Source organism: Hippichthys cyanospilos, chromosome 19 (assembly GCF_059441005.1).
Source record: "Hippichthys cyanospilos isolate Australia breed blue-spotted pipefish chromosome 19, RoL_Hcya_1.0, whole genome shotgun sequence".
In the NCBI taxonomy this organism is placed as follows: Eukaryota; Metazoa; Chordata; class Actinopteri; order Syngnathiformes; family Syngnathidae; genus Hippichthys; species Hippichthys cyanospilos.
The window spans coordinates 5187447-5202660 of NC_142387.1; the positions used below are offsets into that span (position 1 = coordinate 5187447).

Sequence of the window (15214 nt, forward strand, 5' to 3'; positions counted from 1 at the left end):
TTCTCAATTCCAGAGAGCCACCCTTGCTAATGCGGTGAGCTCTGCTTACTACCAAAAAAGAGGGCACCTTCATGGCTGATTTTGCAACAGGGTTAACATAAGCAATCTGTTTCCCACTGGCTTCACATCTGGACGCTTGGGATTCAAACGGCCTGACTTTGTAATTTTAATAAATGTAGCAGCAGCATGTCCTGAAAACTGAAATTCGAAGAGGGTTGCCGAAAATAGACTATGTGTTTAGATTTCCCTCCATCCATCATGGTTAATAACATATTTGCAGAAAAGCAGGATGATTGACAGCACTGTTTGCTATTTTTTAATTTTTTTGCAGAGCATCTCCCGAAGCTGCAGCCAAGGCCTTATTCAGCTGCCAGGTAAGGAGACTGAAATAGCATTCTTTCCACAGCTCTGACATCATTTGTTAGCATTAACATGGCCTCACAATGATGAATGACTGTCTTATTCCAACCTTAATATTCCTAGTCTCATTTCCACTACATACAATGATGACTAAAAATAGTTTCATTACAGCAATAGGTAATTTAAAAGAAGAGAATCCTGAATGTGTTTTGACAGTGGTTATTAACGACGTTTGAATGTAGGGATTACACTGAAACACTGACGAATGTCTTAATTAACAAAAATGCAGTTTTGTTCGAGTAATGATTGATTGAATGAATGGCTTTCCAAGGGGATCTGTGCTACATCTTGGTGCAAAAATGAACTCCTCAATCTTTATACACTGATATGAACATCTGTTGTGCTCATTTGTATGGAAGACACCGAATTACAGTAATTTTTACTTAAACAAAATTATATGAACTCCAACAGACATAATTAAACCAATTCTAAACTCATTTAGCCACTTTCACAAGTAAAAGGGTATAATTTTATCCATATTTAATTTGATAATAAATGATCTTTTATGTACAGTTAATATTTTGAAATTAATTGTTGTTTTCAGTCAAAAAGTAGTGGAATAAATCATTATTCACGAAAAAATTGTAGTTATCAATTTAATTATAGAGATTTTACATTTTCACTGCTGACAGGCTAAACAAGAGGTATACCATTTTAAAAACACATTTTGCCACTTGTCAATATAAAATGTCATCACATTTGCTCAAGGCTGGGCGAATGACCAATCACGGCTCACCTGTTTTCCAGGTTTAGTTATGACGTTTGCAAGCGGAGACATGCTTGGTTCTTATCTGAACCTTGAGCACTTGATGTTTTGTTTGTTTTTTTTTCCCCAGTTGACAGCAAGTGACTGTATGGGATTTTAAGGGCCTGTTCACAGCAATTTTCAGCATGACAACATTAATATTTTGTCTAGAATTAATTTGAAAAACAAATTTTTCATGTACAATTATTATCTTAAAAAAAGAAAAGAAACAAAGAACTCCCACTTGCTGTCAACAGAAAATGACAAAACCCATGCTCAAGATTTGGTGAATAACCAATCACTTCTCATTTGTTGGTCATGTGACATTCCCACTCAGAATCTGCTCTCAAAACTTTCATTGTTGTATTATAATTGTTTTTAATTCCAGAACCATGAATAGACAGTTAAAACAAGAGTGTTAAAACAAGTGTTAACCTAATTTCTGGACTTAAGCCCCTATCCCACAGTGGGGTGAACATTACAAGTCTTAATAAAGGTAGCAAATGCACATGCGTGTCAGGGTTCGTTCACCGAAAGGTTGCCAAACCTTTAACAACAGTTTTAACGTTTGTTCTTGTTGCAAGCAAATTTTGAATAACAAAAGCAGTACAGTTGAAAGTTTAGCAAGTGAAATATTTGGCGAACGTTTTCAACCTTGAACAATCCCTTACAAGTTCTAAAGAGCCGCTACCTCTGTTATCACTCGGCAATCGTAACCCTTCAGTTTGATAGAGGCATTAAGATCCATCCATCCGTTTTCATTTTCCTATCCTCACGAGTGTCGCTGGCTTGCTGGTGCCTATCCCAGCTAAAGTGGTTGTAAGCCAATTGCAGATCTCATAGGGACAAACAACCATTCATGCACCCAATCACATTTAAGGACAATTTAGAGTGTCCAATACACCTGCCATGCATGTTTTGGAGTGTGGGAGGAAGCCGCCTGGAGAGAACCCACACAGGCTCAGGGAGAACATGCAAACACTACATAGGAAGGCCATAGCGAGCTGGAATTGAACTCGGGACTCTGAACTGTGATGCGTATGTGCTAACCCAAGGGTGTCTAACTCATATTTATCGGGGGCCGCATTGTAGTTATAATTTTTGTCAGAGGGCCAGTATGATTGTGAAATCAAATCAATTTTAGGTGTGTTTGTCACACTTCTAACTAGTTTTGAAATAAGAGCCTGGTAAAAACTGTTCAAAAGAGATAATGGGATCACAAAATGCTTGTTATTTTTACCCCCAAATTTTTAAATGTTGAGGACAACTTGCAAATTTAGTATTTTAACCAGAAACTTGAAGTTTGATCAGGATCTCACGGGCCACAAAAATTGATGTGGCGGGCCGGATCTGGCCCCCGGGCCTTGAGTTTGACACCTGTGTGCTAACCAATCTTCCATCGAGCCGTCCGGCTTTCAAATCTCTTAGAAAATATCCCCAAAATAGTATCTTATGCAAAGGCTTAATTCATAGTGAAGAAGTTGTATAATCAAAACATTTGGGGGGCTCAACGATGATTGACGAAAGGTGACTGTTGATGGTGTAAAGAGATAATTTCCTTCATCATATGCCCTCATGACCAACAAGGAGCTGGTAGTAGAGGGTCCGAAATGGTCATTTTGCCCCATAGCTATTGTTGGAGCCCTTCACCTGGCCATGGGGCTGTGTACCTTGAAACTCTCTAAATACATTGTCAAGTTCCCTAATTTGTTGATACATCTGTTGAAACCCCTCCAACACAAAACATATCCAAGATATGGACCCCCAAAGTGTCTATAATGTATGACGTCAATCAAGACACCACTTTAAAAGGATTAATAGTTCTCAAAATTGTATCCCTAAGATCGTTTTGAGTGCCGATTCTGATAAACAGATTCAGAATTGATATAGCCGTTAACAGGTGTGACCTACTTTAAAACAAAAAACGAAGGCGCCCAAATATGGACCCAAATTTAGTGTTCAATTACTGGTACCCAATAGAGGGTGTGGCAGCCAACATTTGAAGTGCCGTAACTCGATAACGGTTTGAGCTATGAGGCCTCAATGTAGGATTCATTCATTTAGCATCATATAACCATTTTAGAATAAAAATAAAGCAGATTTGTGTCAGCGGGGAGGTTCTGTGTGAATTGATGTGTGAGGATTGAGGTGTTTTATAATCTTCATGCATAAAAAATACTTTTCAACTTTTTACCTGAAGGAAAGAGAAGACTTTGGGTCACCTTCCATCTGCCTACTGTCGTCCATGTTAAGTGCACTTCAGCGTGTCTGTGATTCCCTAATGAACTCTCTGATTGCAGAACGTCGAGCAAAACAAATGGACTATCGCGAGTCTTTCATTTGAATCAGTGTTCCATCTTTTTGCCTCACTTAGCCAGTCATCGATTTGCGCTTCCTGGTAAGCTAGCACCATTAGGGTATGCTTTAAAGCTCACAGGGAACATGAGCGTCTATAAGACAAGGTCAGGACTCAGAACTTCTCAGCTGCTCTCCTACTCGCTTTGCTGCCTCCTTGAGCGCAAAAAAAAAAAAAAAAAAAAAAAAAAGCACGTGCCAGAGAGAGAGGCTGCTCTGAGAGAGATGGCCACTGTAGTTGACCAGATAGTGCAGACTCGATACTTTAGAGACTTGCATTATTGATGCTAGTCAATAGAGGTCTCAAGCGGCAAAAAGGAAGTCGGAAGGAGAAAAATTGACATGGTATGCGGGTCTTTAGGAACAATAATTTGGATGGCATTTTCGTGAGTCTAGAAACAGTGTTGTTTTTTTTTTTTTGTATGTGTACCACAATACGGATGGACTACAGCATCTCTGTGATCCTAAACAGTATAAATGTTAGAAAGTAGATGAACATTCAGCATATCTCGACCTACGCTCTGATCATACCATTAGTATTTATGAAGTCATTCATTGTCAGCCCAGTTAAAATTGATTTTTGACTTATTTAGCTATCAATGGCAGTGAATGAGTTGTTAGTCCATTAAAAATGGATCTTGGGCATCTATAGCCATCAGTGGCAGTGAATAGCTAAAGATATTCTTTCTGAAACAGTGGGGTGTGATTTAGGAAAAAAAACAAAAATTATACCTTCATTTAAAATATTCATGATTTTGGTGCTGGTGCGTTAATGTTGCAAATCACTTTACATGTATTATTAATATTTATTGATTCAATATTTCTTTTTCAGCATCTAATGGTTCACTTGGTCAAAAATGTTTCAAGTTTAAATGAGGATTGACTTTTTTCATTTCAGGCATTTTCATGCTCTTGAAGTTATTTTTTTCTGTTTCAGAATAACTTGTAATCTCTATAAACCCTGTAAAAAGTATATAACACTGGTAGAAAATGTATTCCTATTTCTTTTTTCTTTTTTTAATCTTAAAGAGGATTTAGGTGTACTTATTCAATTTTTATAAATAATGAACTTATTTATAGTCACTGCGACAAGTGGGAAGCCACAAAATGTTTTCTGTTTCCTAGGGGGTGGCTTTGCAAAAATAATTGATTGAGTTGACTGAGTTAAGAAAAAAGTGAAGTATATAAAGAATCCTGAATACTTCAAAATTTCTCGAGGCCCTTCAATAGAAAGAATGTTAGGGCAGCCCAAGGAGAAATATAGATGTAGCACCCTCATTTCCACTGCCACATTTTTTTTTCAAGTCACATTTAAAGCCTTTTCATCTCTGCTACTTTGATCAGCTCCTGTCCAAATGGTTTTTTTTCATCAGCTGTTTTTTTTTTGTCTGAATGGTTTCCATCATACTTTTCTCTACCACTCTGTTCTCTATCTGTTCCTCTACTTTTTTTTTCCTGTAGATCTCCCTCTCATCATTGTCTTCCTGTATTTCATGCACACACACTTGATCACACTACTATGTGCCTCTAACATTTTTGTCTCAAATTTGCAGCTCCTCCCTTCAGCACCCAGGCAAGCTGATTTTTGTCCTCAGCGTTGTGGAGTTCCCAGCTTGTTCAGGTTGTCCTGTGAGGAGGCGGGGCTTGTGTACTGGTTGGCTCTTTGACCTCGTAGCACCTTTCTTGATTCACCCTGGGAAAGTTGAAATGCAGTCTTACGTGACGCTGCCGAAGGTGAGTGCAGACCATTAAGGGAAAACTGAAAAATTAGAAGTTGCGAATATGCTTGAGGAATCCACTTTCCCTTAAAAAAAAAAAAAAAAAAAGGTTGAAAGGTGGTAAATATCAGCCAATAACAAAAACACACCTTTTACCGTAATCACCATCCTGCAATTTTTCTTTTCAAAAACAGCAACAAAAACAGGATCTTGTTTGAAGTAGAATCATTCCTTGCAGTTGTACGTCAGCATTGTAAACAAAATTGGCTAGTGTCAATGTAATCTGCCAAAAAAAAAGCTGTTATAGCTGATTCAGGTTATCTTTTTGATCAAATCAGTTATTTTTGGTCAGTGGATCTGTGCAGCCACATTGGTAGGATACCTGGGACACCACTGGTGAGTTGCAGTCTCAATAAACAGGTCTATTTTTTTTCCATATATTGTACAGATTAGGGCACCATGCGTTATAGGGCACATTACTGCATATTAAGGAAAACAATTACAGAAAATCAGTCCAACTTTATTCAATTTCAGTTCTAGAATAATCTCTTCAAGATTGTATTTATTTTTTAGCTTAAAAGGTCAATGTGTAAGATTTAGACCACTTTTCATTACGGACAGCAAGAGGTGCTGCATTTACCATTGTCCGTAGCTATAACAGACATTGCAGCCTCCGGAGGAGTGCCACCCCCTAAGTAATATCATTTAATGATAACTAAACTTACAATTACATTTAAAAAATACTGTTGGTCATTTTTAAATGTATAATAATTTATTCATTTTTAATGAAAAATGGTCAAAATCTTACACATTGTCCCTTAAATACATAGTAATCTATAAATACATTCAAGGTACTGTATTTTTTGTACCATGAGGCGAAAGTAAATAGGCAGGAGTATGAGAAAGAAACATCCACAGTTTACTTTATTGTTCCACCCAGGGTGTTTGTCCGCCATAATGGTGCATAAATACTTAAGATAATTTGAGAATATGCTGCACACCTTTTCCCCTCTTATACGCCAGTGATAATTTGGACCAAAGAGAATAAACTAGTGATAGTAATGTAATATTTTGCCTTGGCAGAAGTCTTTGCTCTTTGAATCTATTTGATAAACCTTTTTGGGTTTTCTTTTAGGCTTGACTGATTACCTGGGTTTGGACCTGTTATTGGGGTCGATTAAAATCAAATAGAATTTGAATTATAGCAACTAAATCCTCTCTATCACACCCTGTGGATTTTGGTTGGAGCTCATAAGTTTTCTCATTAGCCTGTTTTAGAATGTTAAGTAGATCAATTAATAGATTGGAAGGCCCATAGTGGCTTCTCAGCAGTGTTCTAATTACTTCCATTATTTAGAATGCACACTAATGTTCTGTGACCCTCACACCTCAGATCCATGTGAGTTTGAGACCCAATTGCTCCTTTCGACCTCCACCTGACACATCAGTGCCTCTTATAATGGTCGGACCTGGTACGGGTGTCGCGCCCTTTATTGGCTTCCTCCAGCAAAGGTGAGCAAATGTATATTCATGCATTTTTGCCTTTTTTATGCTGGTTTTGTGCAGATTGTTGTTCTGACCTTTCCAGACTTGGTAATAGATATTCACAAATGTCCATGCAGTGTTTAAGGGCATAGCATCAGTGTACATTTCTAGCTAATCTGACCTGACAGTCGAATAAGGCCCTCTTCAAGCTTCATAATGGTTGACGTCATTCCATCGCAGTAGGCATAATTATTATAAACACTCTGGGCTGCGGTCATCTAAGCAATTGTTTTTGCCATCTCGTTAGGAATAAATGAGGTCTCTCACAATGCGCTCATTCACACATAATTTACGTGATTTAATGCGTAATAAGCAGCCATGGGATCTCTTTTAAACTTTAATTATAGGAATATTTGGTTGTGACACTCGAAAAATTTGGAGAGGTTCTGAAATGATGGCTAGGCCACGATGCAAGATGACCTGTCATAAAGAGTTAATGTGTCTGTCTGAAGCTTTCTTACTCGGGCTGATAGCTGAGCGTTGAACCGAGCCCATGTCTCCCTGGACTTGTCAGGAAGCAGCGCAAACCTTTTTAGTGTGACTGACACGTTTAAGTCACGGGTGACTTTGCGCAGATGAGGTTGTGCCCTAGTCAGCTCCAATTGTCCCTAACCCACCTGGACAGAAGCACTTCTTTGCAGGGTGGGTGCCTTGGCAGTGATTGTAGGTGGCTGTGGTGAAATTCTTGCAGCAGATCAATGTCAGAAATATGACATGTCTTTTTCAGGGATGAGCGTTTTACTCGTTCACTGCCATTGATGGCTATAAATGTCAAAGATCCATTTTTCACAGGGTTGGCAGTGAATGAGTTAAAGAAATTTCCTTGACCAATGATTGTGAAAATCTATCTAAAGCAATGTGACCAGTGGCTGCCATCTTTGTGGAATTAAAACAAAACAAACAAACATGGAATGAGCGCTTCATCTATCCAGCCATTTTCTTAGCTGGATCAGATCAGGATCAGATTTCCAAAATGCCATTTTTCCCCACACAACAGTCTCAATTTCTTCAGAATGTCTCATCTGGTTCTCATTTTTGTCTTTTTGCATTGTACTTAGATTTGTGGCCTTTCCAGACAGTTATTAGATTTTATTAAAAAAAAAATCCTGCTCTTTTGTTCCTATCTACTTTATATTTAAAAACAGTACTTCCAATATCAGATAATACTTGATAAAGTGTGTTCTGCACTTTTTTCTTGCTCTGAAAATAATACAAGCTCAAAAATGAAAAAGAAAAAAAAAAATCCCCAAATTGTGTGACAAATACAGACAAGCCTAAAATTCCCAACGAAATGTCTTTAAATTCAAATGTGGAACCCAACTTTTTGAAGATCATCCAGTTAATTCTTGTCGAGAAATATGATTATGCCAACTTGACTCCATAGTCAGTAAAACCTGGCATATGCACATGATTTCAAGTATTCGATTTAAATCCAAGAAACACACAGCTGCATGTAGGTACACAGTTCCTTTTGGAACATGATTGTAGCCTGAAATCAAAGATTGTCCAATTTAGTCATGACTCCGCTTCTTCAAGAATCTGACATCACTGTTGTGTTAAGCAAACTTCTAACATGCTAAAATCCATTAATATTCGTTTGACCAGGAGCCGTCAATCTTTTTTTTTTCACCACGCTGTCAGCCCTGAAATAAAAAATGAGCCGACTGACTCGAAATCAGGCTGGAAATGGATTTATTGCACAACTTAAGTCCAGCAGCTGGCACAAAAATGGAAATGCAAATGTATTGGCATTTTAACTTTGCTAGCCACTACCCACCAGTCAATGTTGTAGTTCTGCACTATTGGAATTACAATGTTTTCAGCAAACTTTAACCTTGAATTCCGGATAACTTGCTGTTTTGATTACAATGGCATCTTGTTTAGGCAGAAAACTAAATGGGCAACGATTTCTGTTAGGTCTCCTACATGTCTAACCTTAGCTTGCGAACCTTAGGCTGATTTAATTCCACAAAATCTCAACTATCCAACTGTTATGTTAATATGTAGAAGCCACCTCTTATTCATGAGCTAAGTGGAGCAGAGAAACATAACATGATTTGTCGACATCGCAAACAGTTGGAAATATCAAAATTACCATTTTAACATTGGATTCATGCAAGTCTTTTAGACCAACAGAAAAGCTTTACTGCAGGTTTTGTTTTTTAAAAACAGAAACTAGAAGCCTAAAACAAATGCTTCCTGGCATTGCCTTTGTTACGATTCATGTTTTATTTGGTTTCCCTCACTGTTGGAGTCTAAACTCACCTGTACAGAATTCAGCATGCTTTCTGTCTGATCACACCTTCCCATCTCCTCCTTTGCGACCCATCCTGCTGTCTGCATGGAGCGCAGGTGGGTTGTGTAAACCTGTCCCGGTGTGAAACAGCATTGTTCCAAATACGACCTTGTCGATTGACGTCTACCCTGAGATAACAATCACCAATTTGTCAACAGGGGCGCGGTATCTGCCTCTGGGTCTGAAAAGCATCTTGTTTGCACTGCAATCATGCTGAGACCCTTCCATCTCTACTCTCAATGCTAATCGATGCTAGTTTGCAAAAAATAATACTTTGAATTCAGCTACTGGAAGAAGCCTCTCTCGAAGGTCACAGGCTCACTAGGTGGTGACAATTTTTTTTCTAAACAAGTTCTTTAGCTTAGTTGTCTGGCATTGATCCTTGCAGAAGGTTCCATGCAGAATCATGTGATGTCTACTTGTTATTTTTCCGCTTGCAGCAGTGTAGACAGTGAAATAAATATAACACTGAGCTGTCATCTGTCATATCCTTTATGGCGTTAAGGAGAAAATTGATGCCAGAGGCTAAACTTGACAAGGATGACAACCAGCCTTACCTTTAGTTACTCTGGACAAGAGAGAAAATATTAAATAATTAACACTCTCAGGGAAGTATTTTTGTTATTTCAGATTTTCTGCTGTTTCTTCTTTTGTTTATTGTCAAGTTTAACAATAGAAAACTGCTTCAACCAATTTCTACTGTCGGAGGCATGGCCCAAATGATGTTGCACATTCATTACTTATTTGGCCGGTAAAAAGGTAAGAGTTTGTCAATACTTAATTTGATCATTAAATTGTTAAATTATTTACAATTACTACCTATTAAAAGTACATTTTTCCACTTGCTGGCCATTGAAAATGACATTACAAATGCTGACGACACAAGTAAGAACCAATCATGCTCACCCATTTGTGATGAAGATAATAATAAAGTAATTTGCAAATGTGATGAGAATTGCGGCAATGTTGGAATGTCTTGCAAATTTATCACAATTAGGGGGGATTACTACAAGAGAAGTGCAACCAGCACATGTTCAGTTGATTCGGTGTCAAGTTAAGCTATCTTTCTGTTCAATACATGATTGACCTTAGAAACTAGAGTTTAAAACGTTTCGGTCATTCCACGAAAGAATAAAAAAAATGAAAAGATTCTTCATTTTACACCAACAACTGCTGTATTACTTAGTCTTAACAGTCATTTACAGGGCTCACATAGGCTGAGACATTGACACTGTCACTAAATGTGAATGGAAGCCACTATCCTATCAGTGACCTAATGAAATGTGCGGTACGAGATATTTAGGATGTTTACCAAGTCCTAACCTTCGGCCCTCCCTTAATAAATGGGGCACTTCTAGTACCGAGCAAATGGATTTCTCCAGTTGCTGCTCTGCTCCAGGGATCATGTTGCACGCTGTTAAGATCGAGCAGATGCAATGATATAATTTGTATTCAGGGAAAGGCGCCGGTGTGGCCTGCTCAGAATGGAACCCAGGTTTTTTCATATTGGTATTGATCCCTTCAGGGCAGGCGGTGAGTGCAGACGAGCACACTAAAATGAGTTTACTTGAGGCTGTTTGCGGATCAGAACAATCTTACCCAGGATCCAAAATGGAAAGAATTGTAACTACTGCTGGACAGCTTTGTTCCCAGATCCCGCATGATGGACAGAAAAATTTGAAAGACGTCTGACGATAGTCGTACTTGAAGAGATAAGAATCAGGAGTGTCATATTGAAAGATTAATTGTGACCAATAATTGCAGTCATAGTTAGTTGCAGAAGGAAGTCATGAAAATGGAGGAGCATGTGAGAGTTGTTGGTCTGATGAATGGTAAATTAAATAGGAAAAAAATGCCCCAACGGTGCCTTTGATAAAGGGAGAGCGATACACATTCTTTGCAAGAAGTAGTTTGCTTACCACAGAAGCAGCTCAAGTTTAGCCTACCACATACAGTAAATGCAAAGCACCCCGGTGCGACCGCAGCCACAGATATAGCAACGATACAGATATAGCTAATCTAGTGAGGCATTACAAAACTCTTTGCCAGACTGAACTCGAGAACACCTCACATTTGAGCAAGTCTGCGATGGACAGTATAGATGTTTTATTTTAATGTTAATTTCAAATTAATGGGGCAATGGACAAAATAAAACACCACCATTCCTCCTCAATAGTTGAAACTAAAGGTTGCATTCAGCTAGGCCGATAACCATGTTGACGCTTTACCACCAATATTGGGTACCGGGATTTGGGTATTGATTGGTACCGGGACTAGCATGTCAGTTCTCCTGGTACTCCGACCTGGTCCATGCACGGAGCACACCGCTTAAAACAAACAAAGGCGGGAGGAAGAAGCATAGGTGAAAGAAGACTTCATATGCAGCCCTTCTCTGCTTTGTACCCGCCCCACGCCGGTAAGCTAGACCTGTGGCTCGCAAGTTCCCAGAGCGGCAAGTGTGTACTAACTACAGTGGTCAGTATGGGTGGGTACATCACAAAGGTGGGCTACCACAGGGAGAAACTACATATATGTGCATAGAGCCCTTTCCGCCAATCTCCCAAAGCAACGTAACCCACCTGTTGTGGCAACAGTCAGTTTTGTTTTTATATCTTTCAAAGAACAGGTTGAAATCCAACAGATTTTGACTTGAAAACCGAAATGGTCCAAATTCAAACAATGCTCAACCAGATTTCGACTTGAAAACTGGAATTGTCCAAATTTAAACGATGCATGACCTGTGGGCTGAATTTTGATGATGTTGCCCGCTTCTGGTGTATGATTGGACAAAGCTTTACCAATCACAATCAAGTTAAGCATTGTTTCTCATGTCCCCTGTGCACTTACCTCTCAAAATGCATCTTCAAAGAGGAAAACGTGCCATAAATTTTGGACCGTAAACCGCTACTTTTTTCTAATGCTTTGAACCTTGTGGCCTTTAGTCCAGTGTGGCTTATTTGCAAATTTTCCTTAGTAGCCACCAGGGGGCTATCTCCCCGGTAAACAAAAGAAGACAGGAGAAGACTATTGAAGTATTGATTGTCAATTCGAACTGCCATTTTACTCGTCACCAGAGGGCATGCTCCATGAGTAAACACTACTAGGAATGTTACTGGTGTGTTGGTGCAGTATCGTAACAATCCGAACGTGTCGGTGTTTTGTTGCTCTTAATTTCTAAACGTGTGGGTATGTTCAGTTTGTGTTATTGGTGTCTTGGTGCTGCGTTTATTCCTATTTATGCTGGCATGTTCAGTCTGTGTTGAAGGCATGATGTTGTTTTCAATAAAAACAAACATTTTAGATAACTTCCTTGCACCATCTTTCTGCATAAAGATCTCTTGTCACAACCTGTAGTCCGGTGCGGCCTACTGTATATGTACATGACAGAAATAAATGTTTATTTTTGTTGGTGCGGTTTACAATCCTTCACAGTTTGTCTGAAAAATATGGAAAAAGTTTGTTTTTTTTAAATCAAAAACACATGTATTCTCAAGATAGTCAAATTTAATTTCTTTATAATTATTCACCATTTTTTTTTCTAAGTTTAGTGTGCCTTCCAGTGGACATTCATGGAAGCACGGTACAGTGTTTTAAACACATCTTTCCAGTGACAGCACTAAGAACAATTTAAAAAAAAAAAGAAGAATGTTAATGTATTTATTTGCACTAAATGCTGTACTCATTTCTTAATGAACCAAATTTTTAACTATATTTAAAAATAAAATGAGAAAAAATAGAGCTGTAATTTCAATACCGTGATATTTTTGCTCAACATTACCTTACTGTTAGAATCTGATTTTGACCCATAGCTGCAGCCAGCTCTAGGGACTAGTCCCTAATGCAGCAGAGGGTAAATGGTTACAATTGCATCTGTTAACATGACCCCACACACATTTTATTTTCTGTTTCAGTGGTACCCCTATGGGTGCAGACTCTGCTGTCCTGGCTGCAGGATTCAGCGGTGAAAAGTTACGTTTGTCCCCAGGGCTGTTCAGCGCCTTAACTCCGAACATGGAAGCACTTAACCTGGCACAGCAGCCACTTTCAGACGATAGTCTAGACAGGCAAAATGGCCGAAAGCGTCCGTAACAGCCATTACTTAAACTCTTACGTACACCTAAATTTCTCTAAGATCCTGAAAATTCTTGCCTGTTTAGGACTTAAAAGTATAAAAACGTGTGACTCATAAAGGCCGTTTTTTGTCACGGCAGGGCATAGCGAGTGGAGATGAGGAAGGAGCGGGGCCCAAAAAAATGCAGAAACTGAGAGCTCAAAAACGAAGGTTTAATAAGTAAACAAGGCAGGAACAACAAAATAATTAAAACTAGAAAAAGTAGCAGCCGAACTTGAAACTAAAATGAACTCACGGGTAACAACTGGGCGATAGCATAGCAGCAAGAAAAATAAGCATTGACCCGACAAGAGCTGAACCCAAAACTGGGACTTAAATATAACCTAATTAATTAGGGAAACCTGCAACACCTGGAGGGGAACAAGAGGCTGGGAAAGCGGATCGGATGACACGCAGGGGGCAGGTGGACGAGATCAAGCTAACGAGACACAGACAGGAAAGGCAGATGCAGGGCAAACATCAACATGAACTTAATAACATGAGCAAAACTCACACAACTCCAAAAAACAACTAACCCCAACCAAACATGCCAGTTTTTGCCTAAGACTATCACCAAAAGTGGTTGCTGTGCCTACTAAAGGGTTAAGCATTCTCCACTTGCACCACACTACTTTGCACTTTACTATGCGTTGTTTTTTAAAATGCTTTTTATCTGGGTGTGGACGTGTGTTATGAGTTTGGCCTTGAAGTGCAAAATAAATCAACACTTTTACATTTCATGAAACAAATTTCCATTCCGGGAAACATTTTAATAAAATATGAAACACTTTTACATTTCAGAAAGCAAATTACCAAAAGCCAAAACAAATTTACATTTCAGAAAGAATTTTAACCAAAGACAAACTACATTTTAGAAAACATTTTCACAAAAGATGAACTGCTTTTACACATCAGAAAGCAAATGACCAATAGCCGAAACACATTTACATTTAAGGAAACACATTTACAAAAGCCAGAATAAATTACAATTAAGACAAACCGAAAGGGTCTGGACCATATTGCCGAGCTTCATAATCCACTGCAATGGAGTGTCCAGGAGCAATGAAGTGTGTTTAATTCAATATTTTGGTGGAAGTTTTAGTCTGAGGCTGCTCACTACATGACAGTGAACTGAGAGGGAGCGATACTGCTTCCGACTTTCTTTGTTTCCAACACCGGCATGCTTGACAGACAGCTCCTTTGCTTTTCCTATCTGTCTCCTCTTTGTGTGCTTCATCATCCTGTCAGGGGAGAAATACACTCACTTGAATCCTTCACTTAATATAAAAGCAATATCATTTGTTTACTGTTCGTAAAAGGCGTTTTTTCTCGTCCTTCCGAGAAATCCGGCGAAAGGGACCTAAAGAATTAAGGATTGTTTGACCGTTGTGGGCAATGTACATTATGTGCAGTTTGACACTAGAATGCAGTTCGCATTATTATGTTTGACACATGCTTACTCAGAAGCGTGAGAAGTCATAATGTGATCAAGGATGTGCATGCATGCTTTTTCAAATGATTGCTCTTCATCTGTTTACAAATTACTTTGCTAACACTTTCAAATGAACACTTAAAAAAAAGTTTTTTGTGTGGTTCTCTATCATTCAAATTTCCAGACACCCCAACATGTTTATCAGCTACTAAATTAGAGCATACATTTATATGCTTATGCGGCAGACCATTTAAGAGTCAGCTGTTTAATTCCGTGTAAAACACTTGCAGAGGGCAATTCATTCTCAGTGAATATAAAGGATGCCCAGCATTTCCCTAAAGAGAAAGTATAAAGAGCTCCATTTAATTGTTTTGCTATTGATGCCTTATTTTGATCTTTATAATTGAAAGAGATGGTGAGTAGATCAAGGAAAAAACACTTGTCTGATTTTGTCATGCCTTTGTTATTTTTTAAGTAAAGAAATCTTTTTAGAATTAAGACAAAAGTCAATCAACAACATTTATGAATCTGTCCACGTTAATGTTGAATAAGTCTTAACAATGAGTTAGGAAAATAATCTGCTTTTGGGTCT

General features: G+C 38.5%; 1 protein-coding gene across 1 annotated transcript in view; it reads left to right on the forward strand.

Annotated features, from left to right (window-relative positions):
• mtrr (5-methyltetrahydrofolate-homocysteine methyltransferase reductase) overlaps window positions 1–15214 on the forward strand; it is a 40058-nt gene that overhangs the window by 7849 nt on the left and 16995 nt on the right. Inside the window, exons 10-12 of the mRNA XM_088402418.1 lie at window positions 332–374; window positions 5074–5254; window positions 6632–6750. Coding sequence (XP_088258544.1) covers window positions 332–374; window positions 5074–5254; window positions 6632–6750 — 343 coding nt within the window. The remainder of the gene's footprint in view (window positions 1–331; window positions 375–5073; window positions 5255–6631; window positions 6751–15214) is intronic.